The 21666-nt window shown below is 40.5% G+C and overlaps 1 protein-coding gene across 1 annotated transcript in view; it reads left to right on the forward strand.

Moving 5' to 3' along the window:
* EGF (epidermal growth factor) overlaps positions 1 to 19511 on the forward strand; it is a 95597-nt gene extending 76086 nt beyond the window's left edge. The window contains 9 exon segments of the mRNA XM_025873628.2: positions 383 to 499; positions 1195 to 1317; positions 4720 to 4842; positions 6202 to 6346; positions 11066 to 11230; positions 12424 to 12541; positions 15780 to 15885; positions 18435 to 18632; positions 18635 to 19511. Coding sequence (XP_025729413.1) covers positions 383 to 499; positions 1195 to 1317; positions 4720 to 4842; positions 6202 to 6346; positions 11066 to 11230; positions 12424 to 12541; positions 15780 to 15885; positions 18435 to 18632; positions 18635 to 18684 — 1145 coding nt within the window. The 3' untranslated portion in view covers positions 18685 to 19511.
* Positions 19512 to 21666: the final 2155 nt, after the last annotated feature.

Raw genomic sequence — 21666 nt, forward strand, 5'->3', positions numbered from 1 at the left:
TATTGTACATCATAATGGTTGAGAATTCTCAAATAAACAATAAAAGGTTTGATATTTGAGTCCATTTACTCCTGGAAATTTTATAGTTCAAGTTTGCAAATGCTTTTTAAAAAATTATAAACAAGTTCACACAGGGCTCTTTGAACACCAATAGTTCTTTAAGACTAAAGATTTACTGAAAGCATGTAAATGGGAGCATATAGCTTATGGACCCTTTAATATAGATATAGCTTACAGGTCAACTAATTGTTTCTCTTTGGAGGTTAGGCTGTCCTAGAACTTAGAAAGAAAGTGCTGGAATATTCTGTAGAACCCAAAACATTCAAGCCCATTTCCCCCCTAGGGTCTGCAAATAATCTGATGGGGTTCTCGCTGTTTGCAGATGCGGATGACTGTGGTCCTGTGGGATGCAGTACACAGGCTCAGTGTGTTTCAGAGGGAGAAAATGCCACGTGTCAGTGTTTGAAAGGATTTACTGGGGATGGAAAGCTATGTTTTGGTAAGAGCAAAGGCCAATACACATATCTGGAAAATAGTGAACCAGAAACATTCTTTCAGATAATACTGATTCAAAAGCTCCAGAGGATTTATGTAATCAGCAGGATGGAATAAATTATTTGATATTAGCTAAAAAGACAAAGGATGGCATATATAGAGTATATGAAACGTATAGTATGTTGTTCTATTACAGTGAGTTTGTATTAGAATTATGTAATATATGCAGTTGATATTAAGGAGAAAAAATTTTATAATTGGCTTCACAAGCATGAATTTGAGTTTGAGTCAAATTTATAAATTCACCAATTACAATAAAAACACAACTTTCCCCCCTAAAACCTGAGGTCATAAGTTTTAATTTAAGAAATAGATTGTGCTGGATAGATTTCCGTTTTATATTGAATGCCTTGAAATTTTAAGTTAGTGGTTACTGTAAAAATCTCAGTTTTTATGGTCTGAAACTCTGGCACAATCTGATTTATTTACACATACTTAGCTAAGCAGACACCTAAACAATCTGTAAAAATTGATTCGGAAATGAACTTTATGACCAAGATGCAGAATCTGCATTACATTTGCAAACAGTATCTGTGAGTGGCTGAATGATTATATGTCAGCTTATACTTATTTTTTCCTACGATTCTCATTTATGCCAGAATTGTCTACATATTTCACTGTTCATCGTTTTGCCCACAGATATAGATGAATGTGAGACGGGCATCACAGTTTGCCCTCCCACCTCCAAGTGCGTCAATACTGAAGGTGGCTATGTCTGCCGGTGCTTGGAAGGCTACCGAGGTGATGGAATTCACTGTCTTGGTAAGAGAGCGTGTGTGCCTAGGGAGGGGACTGGAGGCAGGCCTCAGAGGATTGAGAAACACTGTGGGTGTGGTGGGTCGAGAAAAGATAGGATATAATTTAAGTGCCACACATGTTAAAAGAGAAGTTGCGTGACCTGTTCAAACTGACATATCTCAATTCTGGATGAACAGTCAAGTTTGTGCCCTTGTGTTAGGATGGGACTAGTCAGCTTCAAGACCCTGCAGAGGTGGTGGGCCCTTCTGCTTTCCAAATTCTTTCTCTCAAGTTTGAGTGACGCCAGTGCCTCATCAGTACTCCACACCTCGAGCCATCATGGGGTTGGGGGGGAGTCCTACAGCATTTTCGTTATCCCTGGATTTTGTAGGTGAGCCGTGGTGAACTGCAGAGCTGATGGAGGCTTGTTGGAAGTCCCTGCTCTGTGCATAAAGGAAAGGGGGGGTAGTTCTGTGAAAGGGCTCATCAGGTGGCTCTTGATGAGTGTCAGTAGATGGGGGATTCAAGCCACTGACATTTAGATACAAGTAAAGAGTGATTAAGACCTCTTTCATAATCACCGTCCTCTGCCAAGGTCTGGGTGTGGCTTCTGGGTTGGGAGCTCACTCAGTGGATGTCTCATACCCTGCCAGGTGTCAGTAACACCGTAGCATCCCACAAGTGGGGACCTGCCTAAAGTCATCCTAGCCCAGTGAAGTGCTTACCCAGAGTTTAATAGGGTTTTCACATGTCTCTTCCAGTATTTTCTTTGCCTTCTGAAAACATACAAATCTTTTTACGGTAAGGGGCAGATGACCTGATAAGAAACTGAAATGATGCTGCTTTCTCCCACATGCTGAGGTTAAAGATGAAACACCAGTCACGACTCCCACGTTTTTTTGGATCTGGCTGGTTTAAATCAGACCTTTATCAGATTAGTTTTGTGGAGTCCACAGTCACTTGTAAATACTCTTTTCAGCACATAGTTGGCCGTCAATTAGGAAAATGTTACTGCTCTTAATTAATTAGGCTCATAGATAATTTAGACAAACAGGCTTTCTATTTAATTTACTTTGAAGAGAAAAGAAGGCATACTTTTTGGATGTTTAAGCTTATTAAACTCTGTTTCCCTGTTACTAACCTACCTCCTTCCAGTAGTGAACATGCAAAAGGGTATCACGGCCCAGCGTACCTGGTTGGCGTGGAGTCCTCACGCCACGTGGAAGAATGGGCTTATTCCTGTTTCTCTGTCTCTCTCTGCCTTTCTCCCTCCCTCCTTCTTTCCTTCCTCTTTCCAGATATATGTAGCTATAGTGCTTTAAACCATGCTTGGAGCATAATAAATGCCACACAAAAATAAGTTATTCTTATTCTTAGGAGTAGTTGTATTTCTTGGCTAAAAGTATATCTTTGTTCTTGCTTCTTGGAAAAGCTCTCTCTGACTCTCAAGGTTCATTGAGATTATAGAAATTATAGAGATGGAGAGACTATAGAGATTTCATAGAAATTATAACAGGAAGTAAGCAAAAAAAAAAGACTCAATTTGAGTCATTTGGGATAGCAGTTCAATGTGACAAATATTTATTTGGCACCTATTAGTGCAAAGACATGGTACTTGTTCGTGTGAGGAACGCCAGAATGATGGAGGTAGTGCTTGCTTGTGAGAAGAGTAGGGTCTGAGGGACAGGGAGCTGTGAGAAGCATTATGAGAGAAGTAAAAACCACAGTGAAAGTTCCCAACTGGAAGAATATCTATTTGAGGTATTAGGAAAGACTTCATGAAGGAAGTATCACTGTGGATGGAACTTGGAGCATGAGTAAATTTTCATTAGGCAGAAATGGGAAGGAACAGGGAGCATTCCACACACGAGCATATGATGGGTCTATTTGGGGGGTGCTAAGTATAGTGTATGTAAACTAGATGGCCTTTCTGCTGTGGTTTGGGGATAGGAGATCTGGTGTCTCTTCCTTTTCTTATAAGAACTTCAATCCTATTGGATTAGGGCCTCACTCTTGTGACCTCATTTAACTTTAATTACTTCCTTGAAGGCCCCATTTCTAAATATGGTCACACTGGGGGTTAGAGCTTCAACATAGAGATTTTAGGGGAGATACAATTGAGTTCATAACAGGCGGGTTGGATTACATATATAGAAGACTAGAAGCTGAGGGTCAGTCATTAGGGTTTTACTTCTCTAGTAAAAACTTCTACAAACCCTATCCAGTAGAACTATAATATAAGTTACCTACATAATTTTAAATTCTCCAATAGCCACATTACAGAAAGTACAAAGAGACAGGTGAAATTAATTTTTATATTTTATTAAATCCAACATATCCAAGATATTAATATTTTAATATGTAATCAATCACTGAGGTATTTTATATTCTTTCTTATTTTGGTACTAAGTCTTCAAAATCTGGTAGATGTTTTATACTTACAGCATATGTCAGTGTAGACCAGCTGAAGTTCAGGTGCTCACACACACACACATGGTGATGGCTGCCATATTGGGCAGCTCAACTCTAGGCAACAGAGAGCGTTTGAGTCAAGGGGTGCAGTGATGGGAGATGTGCTTTAGGATGTTAATCTGGCACTGGTGTTTAGGAGTAGAGTGGGGGAGATATGGGATGCAGGGAACGTAGTGAGACTGTTCTTCTTATAGTAATGTAACACTGAGGAGAAGAAGGATTTAAATGTTACGCTGGTGGTAATTGAGAAAGAAAACATTGGTAGTTGGGAAAGAAAGGGATGACTTAGTTTATATTTATGCAGAAAAAAAGCAGAAATGTTTTATTTGCTCTAACATGTATGTCAATGACTGGATGTCTATTTGCAACAGTTAAGAATGAATCTTTAGGATCTGATTTGCTAAATGTTTGCCTAGAGCTAGTTTACTCACTCCAACCTTCCCACTGAACTGCATGTTGGGATGTCTCCTTTCCTCCCAAGCACTGGGAAATCATCCAGCCTTATTTCAGGAGTTTAGAACACCTGAATGGGCAGGCAGCTGAGGGAGCCAGTTCATCCTTGTGTCCAACATTCATGATTGAACTTTTTATTATTTATTTATTTATTTATTTATTTATTTGACAGAGAGAGAGACACAGCGAGAGAGGAAACACAAGAGGGGGAGTGGGGGAGGGAGAAGCAGACTTCTCATGGAGCAGGGAGCCCGATGGAGGGCTCGATCCCAGGACCCTGTCATCATGACCTGAGCCGAAGGCAGACGCTTAACGACTGAGCCACCCAGGCCCCCCCGTGATAGAGCTTCTTAATCAAAAAAATACAGAGGCTCTGAGAGAATGCAGCATGGCAGAGGTTGAAGATGCTCCCCTCCCAGAATGTTGGCTTTTCCAATAATATAACCCTTTGTCCTCCTCTGCACTTCACTTTTCTTTTCCCTACTCCTTTGTTTCTGGCAGATATTAATGAGTGCCGATTGGGCATGCACACTTGTGGGGAGAATGCCACCTGTACAAATACGGAGGGAAACTACACCTGCATGTGCGCCGGCAGCCTGTCTGAACCTGGGCGGATATGCACTGGTAGGTTGGTGGGTGGTCTAGGCCCAAGGAAGGGACTTAATTCTGGAAAATTCTATACCCCAATGTATTTGCTCTAGAGAGTCTAGAAATCATTCGATTCAACCCGGCTGGTGAGTTTACGTTCCTGATTAGGTGGGTGCTAAGCTTGGGAATGTGAAGTAGTCCAAGTTTTCTTAATTTAATAGCATCTGGAAGAAATTCTTTTTTTATTATTCACAATTCAATAAAGGTGGGAATACAGGTGGTTCTCTTTATGCGACTAATGTCTTAATTTGTAATGTTGATTTCTGGGGCTGCTGGAAAAACTTTGCAGGTCAAGGCAGGTCAGGAAGGATGTCTGGACCCTTAGCATTTTGAATCACTTTTAAAGCTTTTAAAATATTACCTTAAAAAATTAGTATTTCTTGATCTGAATTAGAACTTCAGCTCTTTTTTCTTTCTTTTTGAATATTAACGGTCGACTTCTGCTTCCTCGAGGCTCTCCCCAAATGGCAGTATCTTCTCACCACCTGTACCCCAGAAGGGGAGCTAGCTTCACCCGGACCCTGGAAACCAGGATCGGGGGCGCTTTTGCCACCACCTCCCAGCTATTTACCTGCTTCAGCTCTGCAAGCAGGAAACATCTTAAGAAGGGAAATTTACACACTTATTTGGGTCTCTTTTTTGAACACATTATTTTTCTCAGATAATTTGCTCTTCTTATAGTATTGAAAGACTGCTAATATTTATATAGTCAGCTACACACCCAAATGTTTTCCTTTTAATGAGCAGAAAACTATTCAATAAAAGGGACTTTACCACTTTGACATTCCCTCTGTCATGGTAACATTTCTTTTCTGTCAGATGTGCTAGTCTTGTCTTTGAGGGCTCCCCTGATATTTATATCATTTTTAGAAGAAAACATTATGTGGGAGAAATTTTTGAGGCTTCCAGGGTACTGGGGGTAAGGGGCTGTATATTGGTGGGTAGTTTATAAACCATAAAGAGATATTTTGTTCAGTGAGACCCTCTTAAAGCTAGCTGTCACTTCACATCATTGGTGGGTGTTTGTGGATGACAGATGGCTTTCATAATGAGACCAGTCACTCGGGATTCATGCAGTAATTTAGAATTGACCATTCTCTTACTTGCCTCCAGTATGCTTTATGTCAAACAAAACTGAAGCTAACGAAAGAATGGCTGGCTTCGTGGTGAATGACGTGAAGTCTGGTTAGGAAAGTGAAAACTAGAGTTGCTTCTGAGTTCTTGTCACTAAAAGACACTAGATCACAAATTGTTCACAGAGACTAGTTCTGGATATTGACCCCTGAAAGACCTAGTCACTTCAGAAAGTAAAAGTAATGTTTTTGGTTCTTGTAGACTCTACGTCCCCTTCTCATCTCATGGAGGATGGCCACCATTCTGTGAGAAATGGTTACCGGGAATGCCCCTCGGCCTATGATGGCTATTGCCTCTATAACGGTGTGTGTATGTACATCGAAGCAGTTGACAGATACGCATGCAAGTAAGTCAAGCTGTCTTTGTGATGGCACAGAGATATGAGATTGCAGTCCATAACTTTTGGTTAATTCATAAAATTCGTATCAAGGAGTTTTTTCTGTAATTCGGTTTTTGCTAGGGAAAAACATATAAACACACACGTATAAATTGTGTGTGTGTGTGCGTACTGCACCCTCCCTGCGTATCACCCCCAACCCCCAAGCTGCCAATGGTAAATATACATTTAAAGAATTGATGATTTTCCCTTTTACGTAACTTGATGTCACTACTGGTACGGTCTGGGGCCTAAACCTCTTGTTCTGGCTGAAAAACTTAGGTTTGTGGAAGAATTCCTTAAAACTTTATTTTCTCTCGCATATGTGGAGAACATCCACCGTATGTTTCTGAATTTACAAAAGTGTTACATACACACACTGGACTTCTTACCTTCAATTTTCAAAACTAGAAAAAAAATTGTTTTTCTTCAGTTTCTAATAGTTGGTGTTTACACTTCTGTTACTTAGTAACAATTGCTGGAAGCAGTCCCTGCTTCTCTTTGTTCCTTTTTTGTTCCCATGATGGTTTCACAGTGTGCACAGTCAACTGAAAAGTAGGTTTGAGGGTGACCTGAAATTATAGGTCCTCCCACCGTACTTACTCAGAAAACATTTCCCTTGCGGCAATATCTAGCTCTGCATCAAATTTTACTTTTAGTAGATTTTGTGTTTTCAAGTCAATCAGGGGGAACTGATAGGTCCTGAAAAATAAATAGGTCCCCCCATGGCTAGACTCCTGACTCATTGATAATTTCTCCATGTCCGAGGAAGAAGTGATAAAATATTCTGATCCTCAGGAATAGATGCTATAAGCTTAAAGGGTTTTATTATTTTATGAATAATAATCAGCAGAAACATAGTCTAAATTGTTAGAAGAACAAGTTATATTCTGTGACAAAGTGAATGGCCTTGCATTATAAATCATGTCAGCTAGACAAATGTAATGAAAAATGCTCGCGAATATTAGTGAAAATGACTCAGTTCTCATAGAATTCTACCCTCATGTTCATATTTGCATGCTGTAATTTTCTAACGTAAGATAAATCCAATCTTCACAATAGTTATCCTTGATTTTAATAATAAGAATCAATTTTTTTTCTTGTTCATGGTTCCTAATTATCCTAAATAATGAAATTGTGAAGATAAATGTCCTACTTTATTAGATCATGGTTTGTTTTTCTCGATGATACTTTAACTTTAGATTATAAGAGACATTACAATAATGTGAAGGGTACTTCACAATTACGAATTGCATTTAGTACATTATTTTCATTTGACCTGATAGCATCAATTCATTAAATGATTTATGAACTCTTTAGTACACTACTTTTCTTTCTGTCATTAAATCCTGATGAAAATATCTTATTCCCTGATAATGTTTTAAACATGAGTTGCTACAAAATGACAATTAAACTAGAGATAACACTCACATTTAAGGACCTTTAATCAAAAGCAGTATTTAAAATATCACCAGAGGTCCCATTAATCTAGACTGTAACTTTGTTTTTGAATTCTACATTTAATAAAAATGTGTTTTAATCAGACATCGAACCCTTTCCTCCTTTTGTCTCGATGACTTCACCTTGTATTTTTAAAATTCTATAACACATCTCTAGGAGTGCTCACCACTCTAACTTTTATTAGAAACACTTCCTCAGCATCATTCAGTAGAGTGTTCTTAACACCATGAGAAGGTTTATAAAGGGCTGCTCTTCTTTCCTTGCTCAAAGGCAATGGGAGCTCCCCTTAAATACAGAGACCCCCTGGCTGCCTGGGCTGCAGAGGATGTGAGAACTGAAGTCTCTATGCCTCATGTCTTCCTCAAAGGTTCCCTGGTCTGGAGAATCTCAGAAGACCAAGCCTCCTGAGCTAAGAGGAGGTCCTCATTCATTCTGGTTTGGCTTTGAACCAACCCACATGCTTCTGGCCAGGTCTTCTTTAGACCAAGCTGCCCCAACACCAGTGCTGTGAAATGTTTCATAAAAAAAAGAGTTGTGTGGTCAAATCAGTCTGAGAAATGCTACATACTCTAGCCCTCAGTTCTTGATCATTGTACACCACAATGTGAAGAGTCTTGTTGACCTTTCTTCGGTCCAGAATTTCTTGAAATTATTTGACCAAATAAACTCAGATTTGAATAATATATCTGAATAAGTAAACCTAGAAATCTTTTGCTTGGTTTAACAGAACTAATTAATAACCCAAAGAACTAGTAGTGGGGGACCCATCCATGTGAAATGCTGGCCGACTGCTTTGGGCCATATATGGCTCAGAGAGGCCCCAATATTACAGCTGGCCTTTGCTCCCCAGGACTCTTGCCCATGTGACTGGCATATTCCTTGAGACCCCAAAGTCTCTGAGATTAACACCCAACAGCTTAAAAGTGGCTGCTTGGCATTGGTAATAAATGACTATAACCAAAGATAGTTAGAATTAAAACAGTATCCAGGAAAGCCTGGAATAACTTGATGGTCCTTTATACTTCCTACACTGAGATCCTATCATCTCTTTCATGATCCGTTCTGGAAGAATAGCTTTTCAGGGGTGCATAGAGCATAAAACCCTTTTAGGAAGTAGCCCAATGTAGCAGAGAGAACACAGGCTTTGAAATCAGAAAACCATTTGGATCAAACCTGTCATTCACTGGCTAAAAGCAGAAAGACAAAAAATAAGTATTGGCAAGGATGTTGAGAAAAAGGAGCCCTCATACACTGTTGGTGGAAATATAAATTGGTACAGCCACTGTGGAAAACTGTATGGAATTTCCTCAAAAAATTAAGAATAGAAATACCATATGATCCAATAATTCTATTGGGTATTTTTCCAAAGAAAAGGAAAACACTAATTCAAAAAGATATGTGCATCCTTATGTTTATTGCAGAATCATTTACAATAGCCTAGGTATAGAAGCAACTGAAGTGTCCACTGATACATGAATGGATAAGGAAGATGGTGTGTGTGTGTGTGTGTGTGTGTGTGATGGAATATTATGCAGCCACAAAAAGGATGAGATGTGCCATTTGAGACAACATGGATGGACCTAGAGTATATTAGGATAAGTGAAATAAGTCAGACTGAGAAAGACAAATACCATATAATTTCACTTCTATATGGAAGCTTAAAAAATGAATAAACAAATAAGAGGCAAGAGGCAGAATCAGACTTGTAAATACAGAGAACAAACTGATGGGTGCCAGAGGGGTGGGGGTGGGGGGATTGGCAAAACGGGTGAAAGGGAGGGGGAGAAACAGGCTTCCAGTTTTGGAATGAATAAGTCATGGGAATAAAGGCACAGCACACGGGGTACAGTCAGTGATATTGTAATAGTGATCTATGGGGACAGAGGGCAGCTACACTTGTGGTGGGCAGAGCATAATGTATAAACTTGTCAAATTGTTACATTGTACTCCTGAAACGAATGTAACATTGTGTGTCAGCTGTATTCAACCAACCAACCAACCAACCAACCAACCAACAAAATCCCTGCCATTCACCAGCTGTATGACCTGGTACAAATTACTTAACTGCTTTGAGCCTCACTTTTCTCATCTGTAAAATGGGAGTCTGCTATTGAAAGTAAAATGGGTAAAAGTGCCTAGCACAGTGTCAGTCCGATACATAGCGTGCTTAAATGCTAGTTTCATTCTTCTTCTCTCTTAAAGTGACTTTCCAATGCTCTTATGACCATCTCAAGGTAGAACTGGGACTAGGATCTAGATCTTCTGCAGCTTCATCTCATGCTTTTTCCGTGCTGTTTCTTCCCACCGGGAGGACCAGTATCAATTCCCTGGGCATTCATTCCTTCAGGTCCTTTTGGAATGAGGTGCGGATAGATAGTTGACCCAGCGCTGAGCGGGAAGGAAATTCCTAACAAGTGAGCAGCTCAAAATGCTTAATAGGTTATTTTTGAAGTTTATGCTCCTGTGACGAGTTGTAGAATACAGTTGTACCCAAGATCCCGTAATTTCTGGAAGTATACATTCCCAGTAGATGGCAGCATTGTTTCATTTACTTTTATCTACGTGTTTGCAGCGTGTGGTCGTGGCTGGTAATGCTAGTTAGGGGTTTCACTAATGAAACACCATGAAAGCCCCCTTTCTTCCATGTAGTTTTTTCTCCCTTGAGGAAAGTACACAAATGTTCACGTGTCGCCACTGAGACTTTTTCTCTTGGGCCAGTGGTGATTTTTTATTTCCTTGGCTGACAAAGCTATACTTCCTGTTCAGAGACTACACGCACGCTTTTATAAGCCTGGTCTCCAGTAAAGGACTCTGCCTTCAAATTCTTCCTTCCTTTGACCTATACTCTGCTATCCGGCCAAACATTTGTTCAAAAACTCTCTTGGCTCTTAGGGCAGAGTTGCTTTGTGTTGGTCTTAGAGGTAGCTCCTCAGGATTTTAGCCTAACAGAAGCTGATCTTTAATCAATGTTCTGCAATGCCTTATAGAGGCGGTATGCAAATAATCCCTCATCAATCCCAGGGCAAACAGACCACAGGGGGAAGTCCATGCTGCATTAACTTGTAAATCAGAGTGTTTTCAACTGACCCCTGATGGATTTTCCATATGCTTCTAAAGAGCTGAGTCTGGAAATGCAGAGGGTGAAAGACAGCCGGATATCGAATCTGAAAATATATAAGCGGTTTTTGGCCAGGGCTTAGCGCTGACCTCTGTTGTGTGTTGTTACAGCTGTGTCTTTGGCTACGTCGGGGAGCGATGTCAGCACCGAGACTTGAAATGGGAACTGCGCCACGTTGGCCAGGGGAGGCAGCAGCAAGTCACCGTGGTGGCCATCGGCGTGGTGGGGCTCATCCTGCTGCTGCTGCTGGGGCTGTGGGGGGCTCACTGCTACAGGTGACCTTGTCTTTCTGTTGGCACTTTCAACCTCTCTCTAGCACCTCCCAAGGGAACGCCTGCCTCCTCGAGATGAACTTTTTCTACACACTTGCTACATTTGTTTAAAAGGGGGGATAAGAGTAAAAGAAAACAAGAAATGGCTGAGGATTTCACAGCTCTAAAGCATCAGTGGTTTTACAGCCCTTGTCAGTATATCTACATCGTTTATGGGGTTGTTACTGAGCATAATGCATTTTTATATTCCACTTTTTTTTTCTCTTATGCATCACCTGCTTCCCCCCCCCCCCCCCCCCCCCGCCCCGGCCGCATAGTTCATTTTGCGTGGCTGCCTTCCACTCAGTCAATTTCCCACAAAGTATTAACTTCTGTTCAAGAGAATCAGTACTTTCCCTCACTTGGAAGGTCCTTGGGATTTGTGTTTTCAGTAATTTCAAGGTAAAAGTTAAAAACGGTGGAGCAAAAATATACATTTAATTAAAAAAATAATACTACATTGAGGTGAGGGGATCATTTTCCATTTTCTTGCAAAAGACTTGATCTTCCCCTATCATCAGTGTCGAAAGGCGTTGTGTGTACTGTTATAGTTTGTGCTATACAACATTATTGAGCCATAATACTTTTGGGCAGAAGGGAACTATGTAGAATTACCTAATTTAATCCTGAATAGCCTATGACCCACTTAACTAATGGCCCCAGTTCTCTGGGAATGTAGGGAATACCTGTACCACCGTCTGTAGATGAAAATCCTCCCTTTACTGCCCTTCCCCTCAGTGCATGACACCATGCCTTCTATAGACTTTGTGCTTTGTGTTTGTGAAACAAATAAGTATTTATAAAGCTAGGTTTGGAGGCAAGAGACCTATCCTATTTCCTAGCTTGGCAACTCTGAGATAGTATTCTCTTGGGTCCTCCTCTCTGTGTGCGTCTAATGCCTTTGAGCAGGAGGGGGCACCAAACTAGTGGGAGGAGCCCAGGCCTCATGGAACCTTGGAAAAAGCGAAGTATCTGGGAAGTTCTGCAGAAAAGAATGCCTTAGAAAACCTAAAGTTATGCTCCTAGTTTTCTTAATATTTCTTCTCATTTTAAGTACCTACATCTCAGTAGCAAAAGCAGTCGTCCCTGACCATCACTGAGTGGGCTACTAGTTGTGTTTTGTTTTGAAATTGTCTCACATTTTGGCTTTATTGCAGGACTAAGAAGCTGCCATCAAAAAATTTAAAGAATCCAGATGAAGAGTCGAGCAGAGAAATTTGCAGTAGCAGGCCTACAGACAGCGAGGCCGGGATGGCCTCATGTCCCCAGCCCTGGGTAATGTGACCAAAGTACATGAAGCAAGAAATTGACTTCATATGGATCCCAGTACATTTTCTCTCTCTCTCTCTTTTTTTTCTATCCTGTAGCTTCTTATGGGTTATGTGAAAAGCCTTTCCCAGTTTTTAGGTAGTCTCTTTCAAATGGATGTCTTAAAAGCCCAAGATTATGCTCTACCTCTCTTTCCTTTTTTCCCCCCTTTATGTTTGTTTATTATTTTATTTATTGTGTTTGTTTATTAACTCACTTTATTGAAATATAGTTGATGCTCTAATTTTCTTAAGATTTCTTTTCTTAAAAAAAAAGATTTCTTTTCTTCACATACATTTTAAATCCCAAATTTCAACAGCAAAATAGTTGCCAGATGTAGCAAATAAAAATACAGACTGCCTCGTTAAATTCATACTTACAGTGAATGTTGAAATTTAAATTCAAATTTAGCTAGGTGTCTTGTATTTTATCTGGCAAACCTATACATTTTCCAAAAAGCACAGAGATTGTGAAGTTCAAAATGCTTCATAAATTACCCACTTCAGTAACTGATCTTGAAACCATATAGGGCGAGCTTGGGCTAGGCTAAGCTCCCTTGAAACTGTTGGAATTTCCATTTCCAGACACCTGTCAGTGACAACTTGAGTAGTTCAGTGTGTACTGCCGGTATTATGTGTGGCATGAATTGCAGAAGAGGCTGGAATGTATGGCAGATCCATAGGGGATTGAAACCTGTGGGTGAATAGGGAAAAGTTTATTAGGAAGATGTTTTGGAGGAGTAGAGGCAACATTTCTCTCCTCCCTGCCCCACGTCCCCATCCCCTGCCTCCACTCACTTTGCTTTCCCAGAGAGGAGCTTCCCTGTGGCCATGCTTCTACCTAATCGGGGGATCGCAGATCCTGCCTCTTAGAGGCATTCAGTGTATACTTTTCTGGCTGAGACTTAAACTACAAATACTTAAAATACAAAAATCAAATAAGAAATGTGAAATCTAGCCTGAACCTCCTACTAATTGGCCGTCTTTTTAAAAAATACATATTTTATTTATTTATTGTCAAAGAGAGAGAGAGAGAGAGCACAAGCAGGGGGAGCAGCAGAGGGAGAGGGAGAAGCAGACTCCCCACTGAGCAGGGAGCCTGATGCGGGGCTCGATCCCAGAACCCCAGGATCATGACCTGAGTCGAAGGCAGATGCTTAACCAACTGAACCACCCAGGCGCCCCCTAATTGGCTGTCTTAATCTTCAGCAAGTCACTGAACTCCTGTTTCCTCTTCAGGACACTGACGGGTTTGGATTAGATGACCTCTGAGATCCCTTCTGTATCTTCGGATTCCATAAGTGTGTGCTCCTGGGTGGACTTACCTACAGAAGGTCCTCAGTTCTTTGAGCCCTCATGACTGTGGACTTCTAAATGACGTATATTGCACCTGTCGGTCTATATGGTGTTTCATTCAGGTTTTGGGTAGCAAGTTTAATTCATGGTATTGAAATCCTGGAAAGGAGGGAGAAACAATCTGTATCTAGTTAAAAAAAAATCAAAACATTTGGCCACTGTCATTAGCAGCTTATTGGCTCAAAGCTGTGGTAGGAGGCTTTGGTCTGCTGAGCTCCATCACCCTCGCCATCATAACCATCCACCATAATTGTCATTCACACCAGCCACTGCTGCAGATAGCAGTGGGAGTGGGAGAGATGTGAGCATCTGAACTAGCAGGAGAAGCAGCAGAACCGAATCTGGTTCCATCAGCTGCCTTCCCCACCTCAGCCCAGAATTCTAGGACCTATGTTTTTCTGGCAGAAAAACATGTGGCTGGGAAATTTGCAGTGCAGAGGGCTGGATTTTGACTTTAGTCAGAAATAGTAGGTATGTGCCCTGAAACAGTGGGTCGTGTATTGATTTGGCAACATGTTGCTGCAGGGAGACCATTAACGAAGAGAAAGCAGTGAAGGATAATTAGCTCTGTGCAAAATAAGAAAATGAAAACACATGTTCATGGGATTCGCCAACATTTCTCTCCCTAATTGACTCCAGTCGTTATTCTTCCTACACTTTTCTCAAAGAGAAATATGAGCAGGGAGGTGTTTTTTTTTTTTTTCCCCTATTCCCTTTTCCTTATTGTATTTCTGAGTTATGGGCTTCTCCTGTGGAGGGCCCATTTCTGAACCAACAGAGAGCACGATCAGCTAAAATCTTGGGGCAGTCCCTCTGCTGGGTTACTGATTGGTGAGGGAGGACTTTGCAAATTGCACTCTTTGTCCTAGGGCATGAGATAACTTACAGCATTGATCTATTCTTTTTTTCATTGATCTATTTTAGTATCAAATCTTATCTAGTGCGAATGTGAGCCAGTGGACTCTGGTTAGCCTGCATGGCAAGTGCCCAATCAATTGTGGGTAATATAATAAGGACAAAAATAATTTTTTTTTTGACCAAAGAGAAATGCTGAATCATTCTGGGCCTGCCTTTTAGAATTCTTGTACCCAAGGTGTTCAACTATGAAAAAGCATTTGTGTGTGTTTTTTTTTAAAGATTTATTTATTTATTTTGAGAGAGTGAGAATGAGAGAGTGAGAGAGAGTACATGAGAGCGGGCAGGGTTAGAGGGAGAAGCAGGCCCCTTGCCGAGCAGGAGCCCGATGCAGGACTCGATCCCGGGACTTCAGGATCATGACCTGAGCCGAAGGCAGTTGCCTAACCAACTGAGCCACCCTGGCGCCCTGAAAAAGCATTTGGTGGATCCCTGAAAAATAGTAGTTCTCCTATTAGTTATTATTACCCATTAATGACCCCAAATTACTCAGAACTTGGTAGCACCTTTAAATGAATTTTATTAACTAGACACACACACACATATTTGAAAAGTTGGAGCACATACATATATGAGATCTTATTTGTCTGGTCTTTGGGCAATGCTTAGAACACTTAGGCATTCTTGGATTGCTTAAAGTAAAACAGTGGGATCCTTGGGATCCATGACCCAACATTTGGGATTCCAGAATTAGAGCAGATTCTTCAGTAAAGGTATTGGTAGTGCCTAGTTGCCTTAATCGACATAAGGCTCCTAACTGAAAACTGAATCTTTCATTAGTAAGAGAGAGAAATTTGCCAGGGCCTTTCTTTCAGCTTTCACCTTCCATACGATGAACATAATGAAGCCATAGATTCTGGTTTCATGTATGTTGAGATAATTGATGAATTATGGCAATGTCCTCTCTCTCCTTCTCTCCCTTGTGTTCTCTGTAGTTTGTGGTGCTAAAGGAACACCCAAATCTCAGGAATGGAAGTCAACCTGTGGCCCTTAAGGATGGTGAGGCAGCAGATGTTAGCCAGTTCTCCTCTCCGGAGCCAGGTGAGTGGCTATCTTTACCTGGATCCTGAATGTTTTCCCAAGTGGGAAAGTCTCATGGAAGCACAGACACAATAGTTAAACCATGTATAAGCCATGTGAGCAGCTGGGCTGTATTGAAATGCCATGGAGCCTTAGAGAACTGTATTTGGATTGGATTCTTATCTTGTATGAGGTTACCATGTTCACTCAAAACTCTGGTCACATACCAGTCTGCTGGATCACTTTGAGCAAGCACACAATGAGTGACTCTCTCTTTTGAATTTGGTTGGGTTTTGGGGTCATTCTTGGGGTTTGGGATCTGTACTGGCAGCTGTAGGTATAGTTCTGGTGAAATTGTAAATGGCCCTAAGAAAATATGTTCTGTGTTCTAGTAGGAAGGTTCCTGTGAATTTAAGTTGATCTGGGGGTCCCCCTGGGGATTTGGGAGCATTCACATCTTATCAGGGGCTGGCCCTCAGCCAGATGCCTGGTCATCTGTGAAGTCCGTGCAAGCTACTGGGAGAAGGTCCATATAATCAACCTGGGTTCTCGGGCTGCTCTGGGACTCAATCTGCGTCATGTGGAAATGGAATTAGATACCTATTAACATAATACTTTTGCCGAGAGTTACATGATGATAAACATCCTGGGCCTGGGGCTCAGATGTCAGTTTTATTTCATAACTCAGAGGACAAGGTTGAGCACGTTTTGCATCATAAGTGGTTAGAAAGTTTCAAAGATGGGGTGCCTGAGTGGTTCAGTTGTTAAGTGTCTGCCTTCAGCTCAGGTCATAATCCCAGGGTCCTGGGATCGAGCCCCACATCGGGCTCCCTGCTTAGCGGGAAGTCTGCTTCTCCCTCTCCCACTCCCCCTGCTTGTGTTCCCTCTCTGGCTGTCTCTCTCTCTGTGTCAACTAAAAAAAAAAAAAAGTTCAAAGAGGGCGCCTGAGTGGCTCAGTTGTTAAGCATCTGCCTTAGGCTCAGGTCATGATCCCAGGGTCGTGGGATTGAGGCCCACATTGGGCCTTCTCTGTGGGAAGCCTGCTTCTTCCACCTCCACTTCCCCTGCTTATGTTCCCTCTCTCACTGTGTCTCTCTCTGTCAAATAAATAAATAAAATCTTTTTTTTTTTTAAAGAAAGTTTCAAAGAAACTTGGAACCAACAAAAAACTGTTTCTTGGGATGCCTGGCTGGCTCAGTCGGTTAAGCATCTGCCTTCAGCTCAGGTCATGATCCCAGGGTCCTGGGATCGAGCCCTGCATCAGGCTCCCTGCTCCGCGGGAAGCCTGCTTCTCCCTCTCCCACTCCCCCTGCTTATGTTCCCTCTCTCACTGTCTCTCTCTGTCAAATAAATAAATAAAATCTTAAGAAAACAAAAAATGGTTTCTCTGCTGAGAGGGGCTTCAGCTCTGCTTGTATTTTCTGATGTTTGCCCTTTGTAAATATGCTTGTTACCTTACTCTTCTCTTCAGATTTCCTTATAGAGAGAATGTAGGATTCTTGTTTTGAAAAGCTCATTCTACACCTGTCTTGTGTGTGCATTGCCATGTAACCCAAATTCAGTAGAACGTTTTTTTCTTTGACGAAGGCCTTGGATATTAAGGTACACTAAAGAATTGAAAATTAAAACAACAATAAATATAGTTTTATATATAAACTGTTCCCTGTGTTGTTACCTTCATAATGAAGACGTTTGGCATTTTCAAAAGTTGCTTGGGTTTTGTTGTTAATACTGACATTATTAGAAAGTAATAGAATATCTTATAGTTATATATTAGTTTTTCTTGAAGAGCTAAAAGCACATAATTCTTTGTTACAAAAGTAACTAAATGTAGAGATACATATAATTTTAACAGTTAATCAGTAGCACAATGATTTGACCAAGGTGTGGTTAAACTCAGAAAATAACTAAGGACTTGATTAGCTGAGTACACGGGAAAAAATTAGAATATCTCCCTTTTTGCTCACTCTATTATAGTTTGACTCACTCTCTGTGGGCCATTCATAAAACTGTCTCCCAGTTTGAGTGATCACAAACCCCCCAGTCATGGCCAGCTGTCTCATAAAATGCACGAGGTGAAAGTGCATGAAGAGATCTAAAGTAGGGAAAGGGAATGGAGAATGAGATAAAAGATCGAAATTGGCTCTGAGCCAATCCCTTCGCTGCTCCTGGAAAACCCATTAAAACCCAGGCTGTACTAGTGGTGGATCCATGGAACCATATTCACTGACCTCAGCCAACATGAGTTGGTGCAGGTTAAGTTAGCATCATGCTATGGGCAGAGTACCATGCTAGGGGATAGGCATACAAGTGCGTCGGAAACCTCAAGTCTCCCAGAAGGGGAGAGAAGTGCACAGAGAAAGTCAAAGAGGAGTGTCGGGTAGCATAGCCTTTGAATCATCTCATCCAACCAAGACTAACTTTTTAGAAATTGGGTCCAGATAGTCTGAGAATGGATTCATTCTGTGTCTCATCTTTCAGGCCTATTCTCCAGTCACTATTATTAGGGCCTCTCTTGCTGGACATTGTGAATGATGTGAATCCTCAAGTTTCTTTTTCCTTTTGTATAGGCTCAGCGCAACGGCTGTCATGGAGAGATGAAGCCCAGATGTATGTGGGCACAGAGCAAGGCTGCCGCACTCCACCACCCAGTGACAGAGGCTCTGGTCCCCAGGCAATGAAGCAGAGCTCTTCTCTCCCCTCCTGTGGGGCACAGCCCATTGCTTTGGGGGTTGAGAAGCCACATTCTCTCCCGTCAGCTAACCCTTATTGCAACAAAGGGCCCCAGAGCCACCACACCACAAGAAGCTGACTTGGTGAAAACTGGAATTAAAAGGAAGGTCAAAAAGGATAAACTGTACCGATAGACGGTAATACTTCATTTCCAAAAGTAGAGGGAAAATACAGATTTGGGTTCCCAAATCTCTGCAACTGATCACCCACTCAGGGTCCTGGAGACAAATAGGTAGTCATTCTTTTGTTTCTTCCTTCAAGCAGTCCCGTTGCAGATTTTCAAGTAAGAGTAACTGGGAGAATCACTAGGTAACTCATTAGAAACCAAAGCACAGTATTACTTTGTAAACTGTGTTGTCTTCAATAGTCAATACAGATAGGTACGTTTTTCTCTGCAGCCCCAGAAGAAATTGGGTTAAAGCAGGCCACCATACCGGTCTGCTCAGTTATAAGGGAATTCCTTTTATCCGGACAGAACATTGAGCTCAATCTCATAAGATGATTAGACTTAAAATTGCTGGTATGATACATTGTGGGCATTTAACCTATCACTGGTGTGGTCCATGCTGGTAATTTCACAGAATGAATTTTGATAAATTAACCAAAAAATGTATTAACTTAGAACCTGATTTCTTCAGAATTAGTTGGCTTATTTTTTCTATTTTAAAATCTTTGAATGAAAACATTTTATTTTAAAAAAATTACCCAAGAGACGTCAGTGTTTCTCAAGCATTACTATCCTTTCCCCACGGAATTTTTTTTTAATGAAAGAAATGGTAAATTTGCCTTTCATGTGTTGGCACAGAATTTTTACTTACTTTCAAATATGAAATTGGAAGCAAATTTCCAGGTTTATTTTCATTTTGAATAATCGATCTCTTCTAATTATTTAAATAAAATCACCATAAAACAAACATTTTCTTGTATTCCTGGTTAAGGAAGAAATTATAGTTTAAGGAATATGAGACTTGAATGAAAGTGATTTGCCAAAGTGATTGTCAAAGCTTCCTATTGTTACATTTCTAAAAATAATTTTGAAATCTATTGTTGTAACTTTATAAAGTAAAACTTCCTAAGGTGTTCTAATTAAATCTTATTCTTGTAGCTAAGATGTTGTTATTACAAATTATACAACCTAGTACAGTAAGTGTAGACTGTTTGGGCCTTTGGATTATTCAGTTTATGCATCAACTAGTCCCTTTGCTTATCTTTTCTTGCATTTTTCTTCAACTCCTTAGACTTTGTTAGACCAGAAGTCAGCATAAAAAGGAATTGAAGCACCTCTCTTCAAGTAGATACTAAGAAATTTTGGTAAAGATTTAGTGGTAAGGAGGATAACTTATTTAATTATTCACTATGACCCCTTTCCCAGATTTATACAAACACAGATTTTTCTGTATTCTGTATAAAGTTTTGCTTTGACAGTCGATACCCTGAAGGATCGGAAGACCCATTTTTTTTTCTAATGAATGGAATGACCTCAGAAAACAATACTCAGAACATTCCCAACTATGGGGAAATTATATTCTGAAGTGTGAATCTTTTTTCTCCTCCCCAAAGTGAGTATTTCTGAAGCTTTCAGGGTGTAGATGATACGATTTTTAAAAAACTTTATTACCTCTTTCTTTTAGAATTTCAATGGTAATTAAAGAGATGACATGAGACCACAGTAGCTCAGAATGTAACATTATCTTTGAACCAGATAATCCCTGTTTCCTTCAAGACTTTCAATGAATCTGATACCTCATAAATTGGGACCATGTTAAATCCCAAACCAGGCTCTAACACTGGCTCCCCGGTCAGATTAAAGAAAAACATCCTTTGCGTTCTGTATCAACAAGTCACCGTGAAGAGATAGCTTCCTTTCTTGCGCTTCCACATTTCTACTAGAAATATCCTCCTTTAAAAATTTATTTTTAGAAGAGAGCATTTTCATCGGAGATGTTTGATTTGCATTTTTTCCAGACTGAATATTTTTATTTCCTAACTCTCATGGTCTCGTTGGGCACAATGCCTATTTGTGATTCTATTTGACTACATGTTGCCTACTACATATAAAATGAGCATTCAGACCTCTTTTCTAGCATCTGATGAAGGCTTAGGACACTGTATTCTTTTAAAACCAGTTCCACATATTAGCCTTGATTTCCAGCTCATGTCCTCTTCATGTGAATAAATGATTATTGTGTGATAATTCGAAAATGTGTTAAAAGCACTAAATAATAAATCCTTAAAAATAATTTTGGGAGGAAAGGAAAATACCTAGTCGTTTTAAGTAGCTGTGACAGGTAAGGTATTGTTATGTTTTGCTTTATTTTACTTTTTCTTTCTTTTTTTAAGTCTTTAAATGAGAAACCCTAGTTCTATGCATTGTTTCAACCTCAGCTCTTCAAAGTTAGACATGCCTGAGGCAGAGGATCCTTTCCCATTTAGAACTTCGTAGGATGTCTATAGCTAGTGGCCATATGCTAGCCACAACAGAGCTCTGTAGGAAAATACGTAGCAGACAGTTAGTATCATGTTAATCGTGGACACATCTGAAACAGAGGCATCTAAATTATAATACAGGAAAATTTCCTAGCTGGTGGTCATATTTTTTTTTCCCCTCTACAGGGAATATTTGGCCCTTCTGACATGATTCAGTTTCTGATGGGCCAGAAGAAAATTAAGATGGGCTGCACTCCACAAATAAGCCTTCAGGATGCATTCTTCTTCTTTTTTTTTAAGTTTTTATTTTAATTTCAATTAGTTAACATGCAGTGTTATGTTAGTTTCAGGGGTACAATATAGTGATTCAACACTTCCATAACACCCAGTGCTCATCACAAGTGCCTTCCTAACCCCCATCACCTATGTTACCCCTTCCCTCACCCACCTCCCCTCTGGTAACCATCACTTCGTTCTTCATAGTTAAGAGTCCGCTTCTTAGTCTGCCTTTCTTTCTTTTTTTCCCTGCGCTTGTTTGTTTTGTTTCTTAAATTCCACATATGAGAAAAATATGGCATTTGTCTTTCTCTAACTGACTTATTTCACTTAGCATTATACTCTCTAGCTCCATCCATGTTGTTG

This window comes from Callorhinus ursinus, unplaced genomic scaffold (assembly GCF_003265705.2).
Source record: "Callorhinus ursinus isolate GAN/ISIS: 27379988/994484 unplaced genomic scaffold, GSC_fseal_2.0 scaffold4, whole genome shotgun sequence".
NCBI lineage: Eukaryota > Metazoa > Chordata > Mammalia > Carnivora > Otariidae > Callorhinus > Callorhinus ursinus.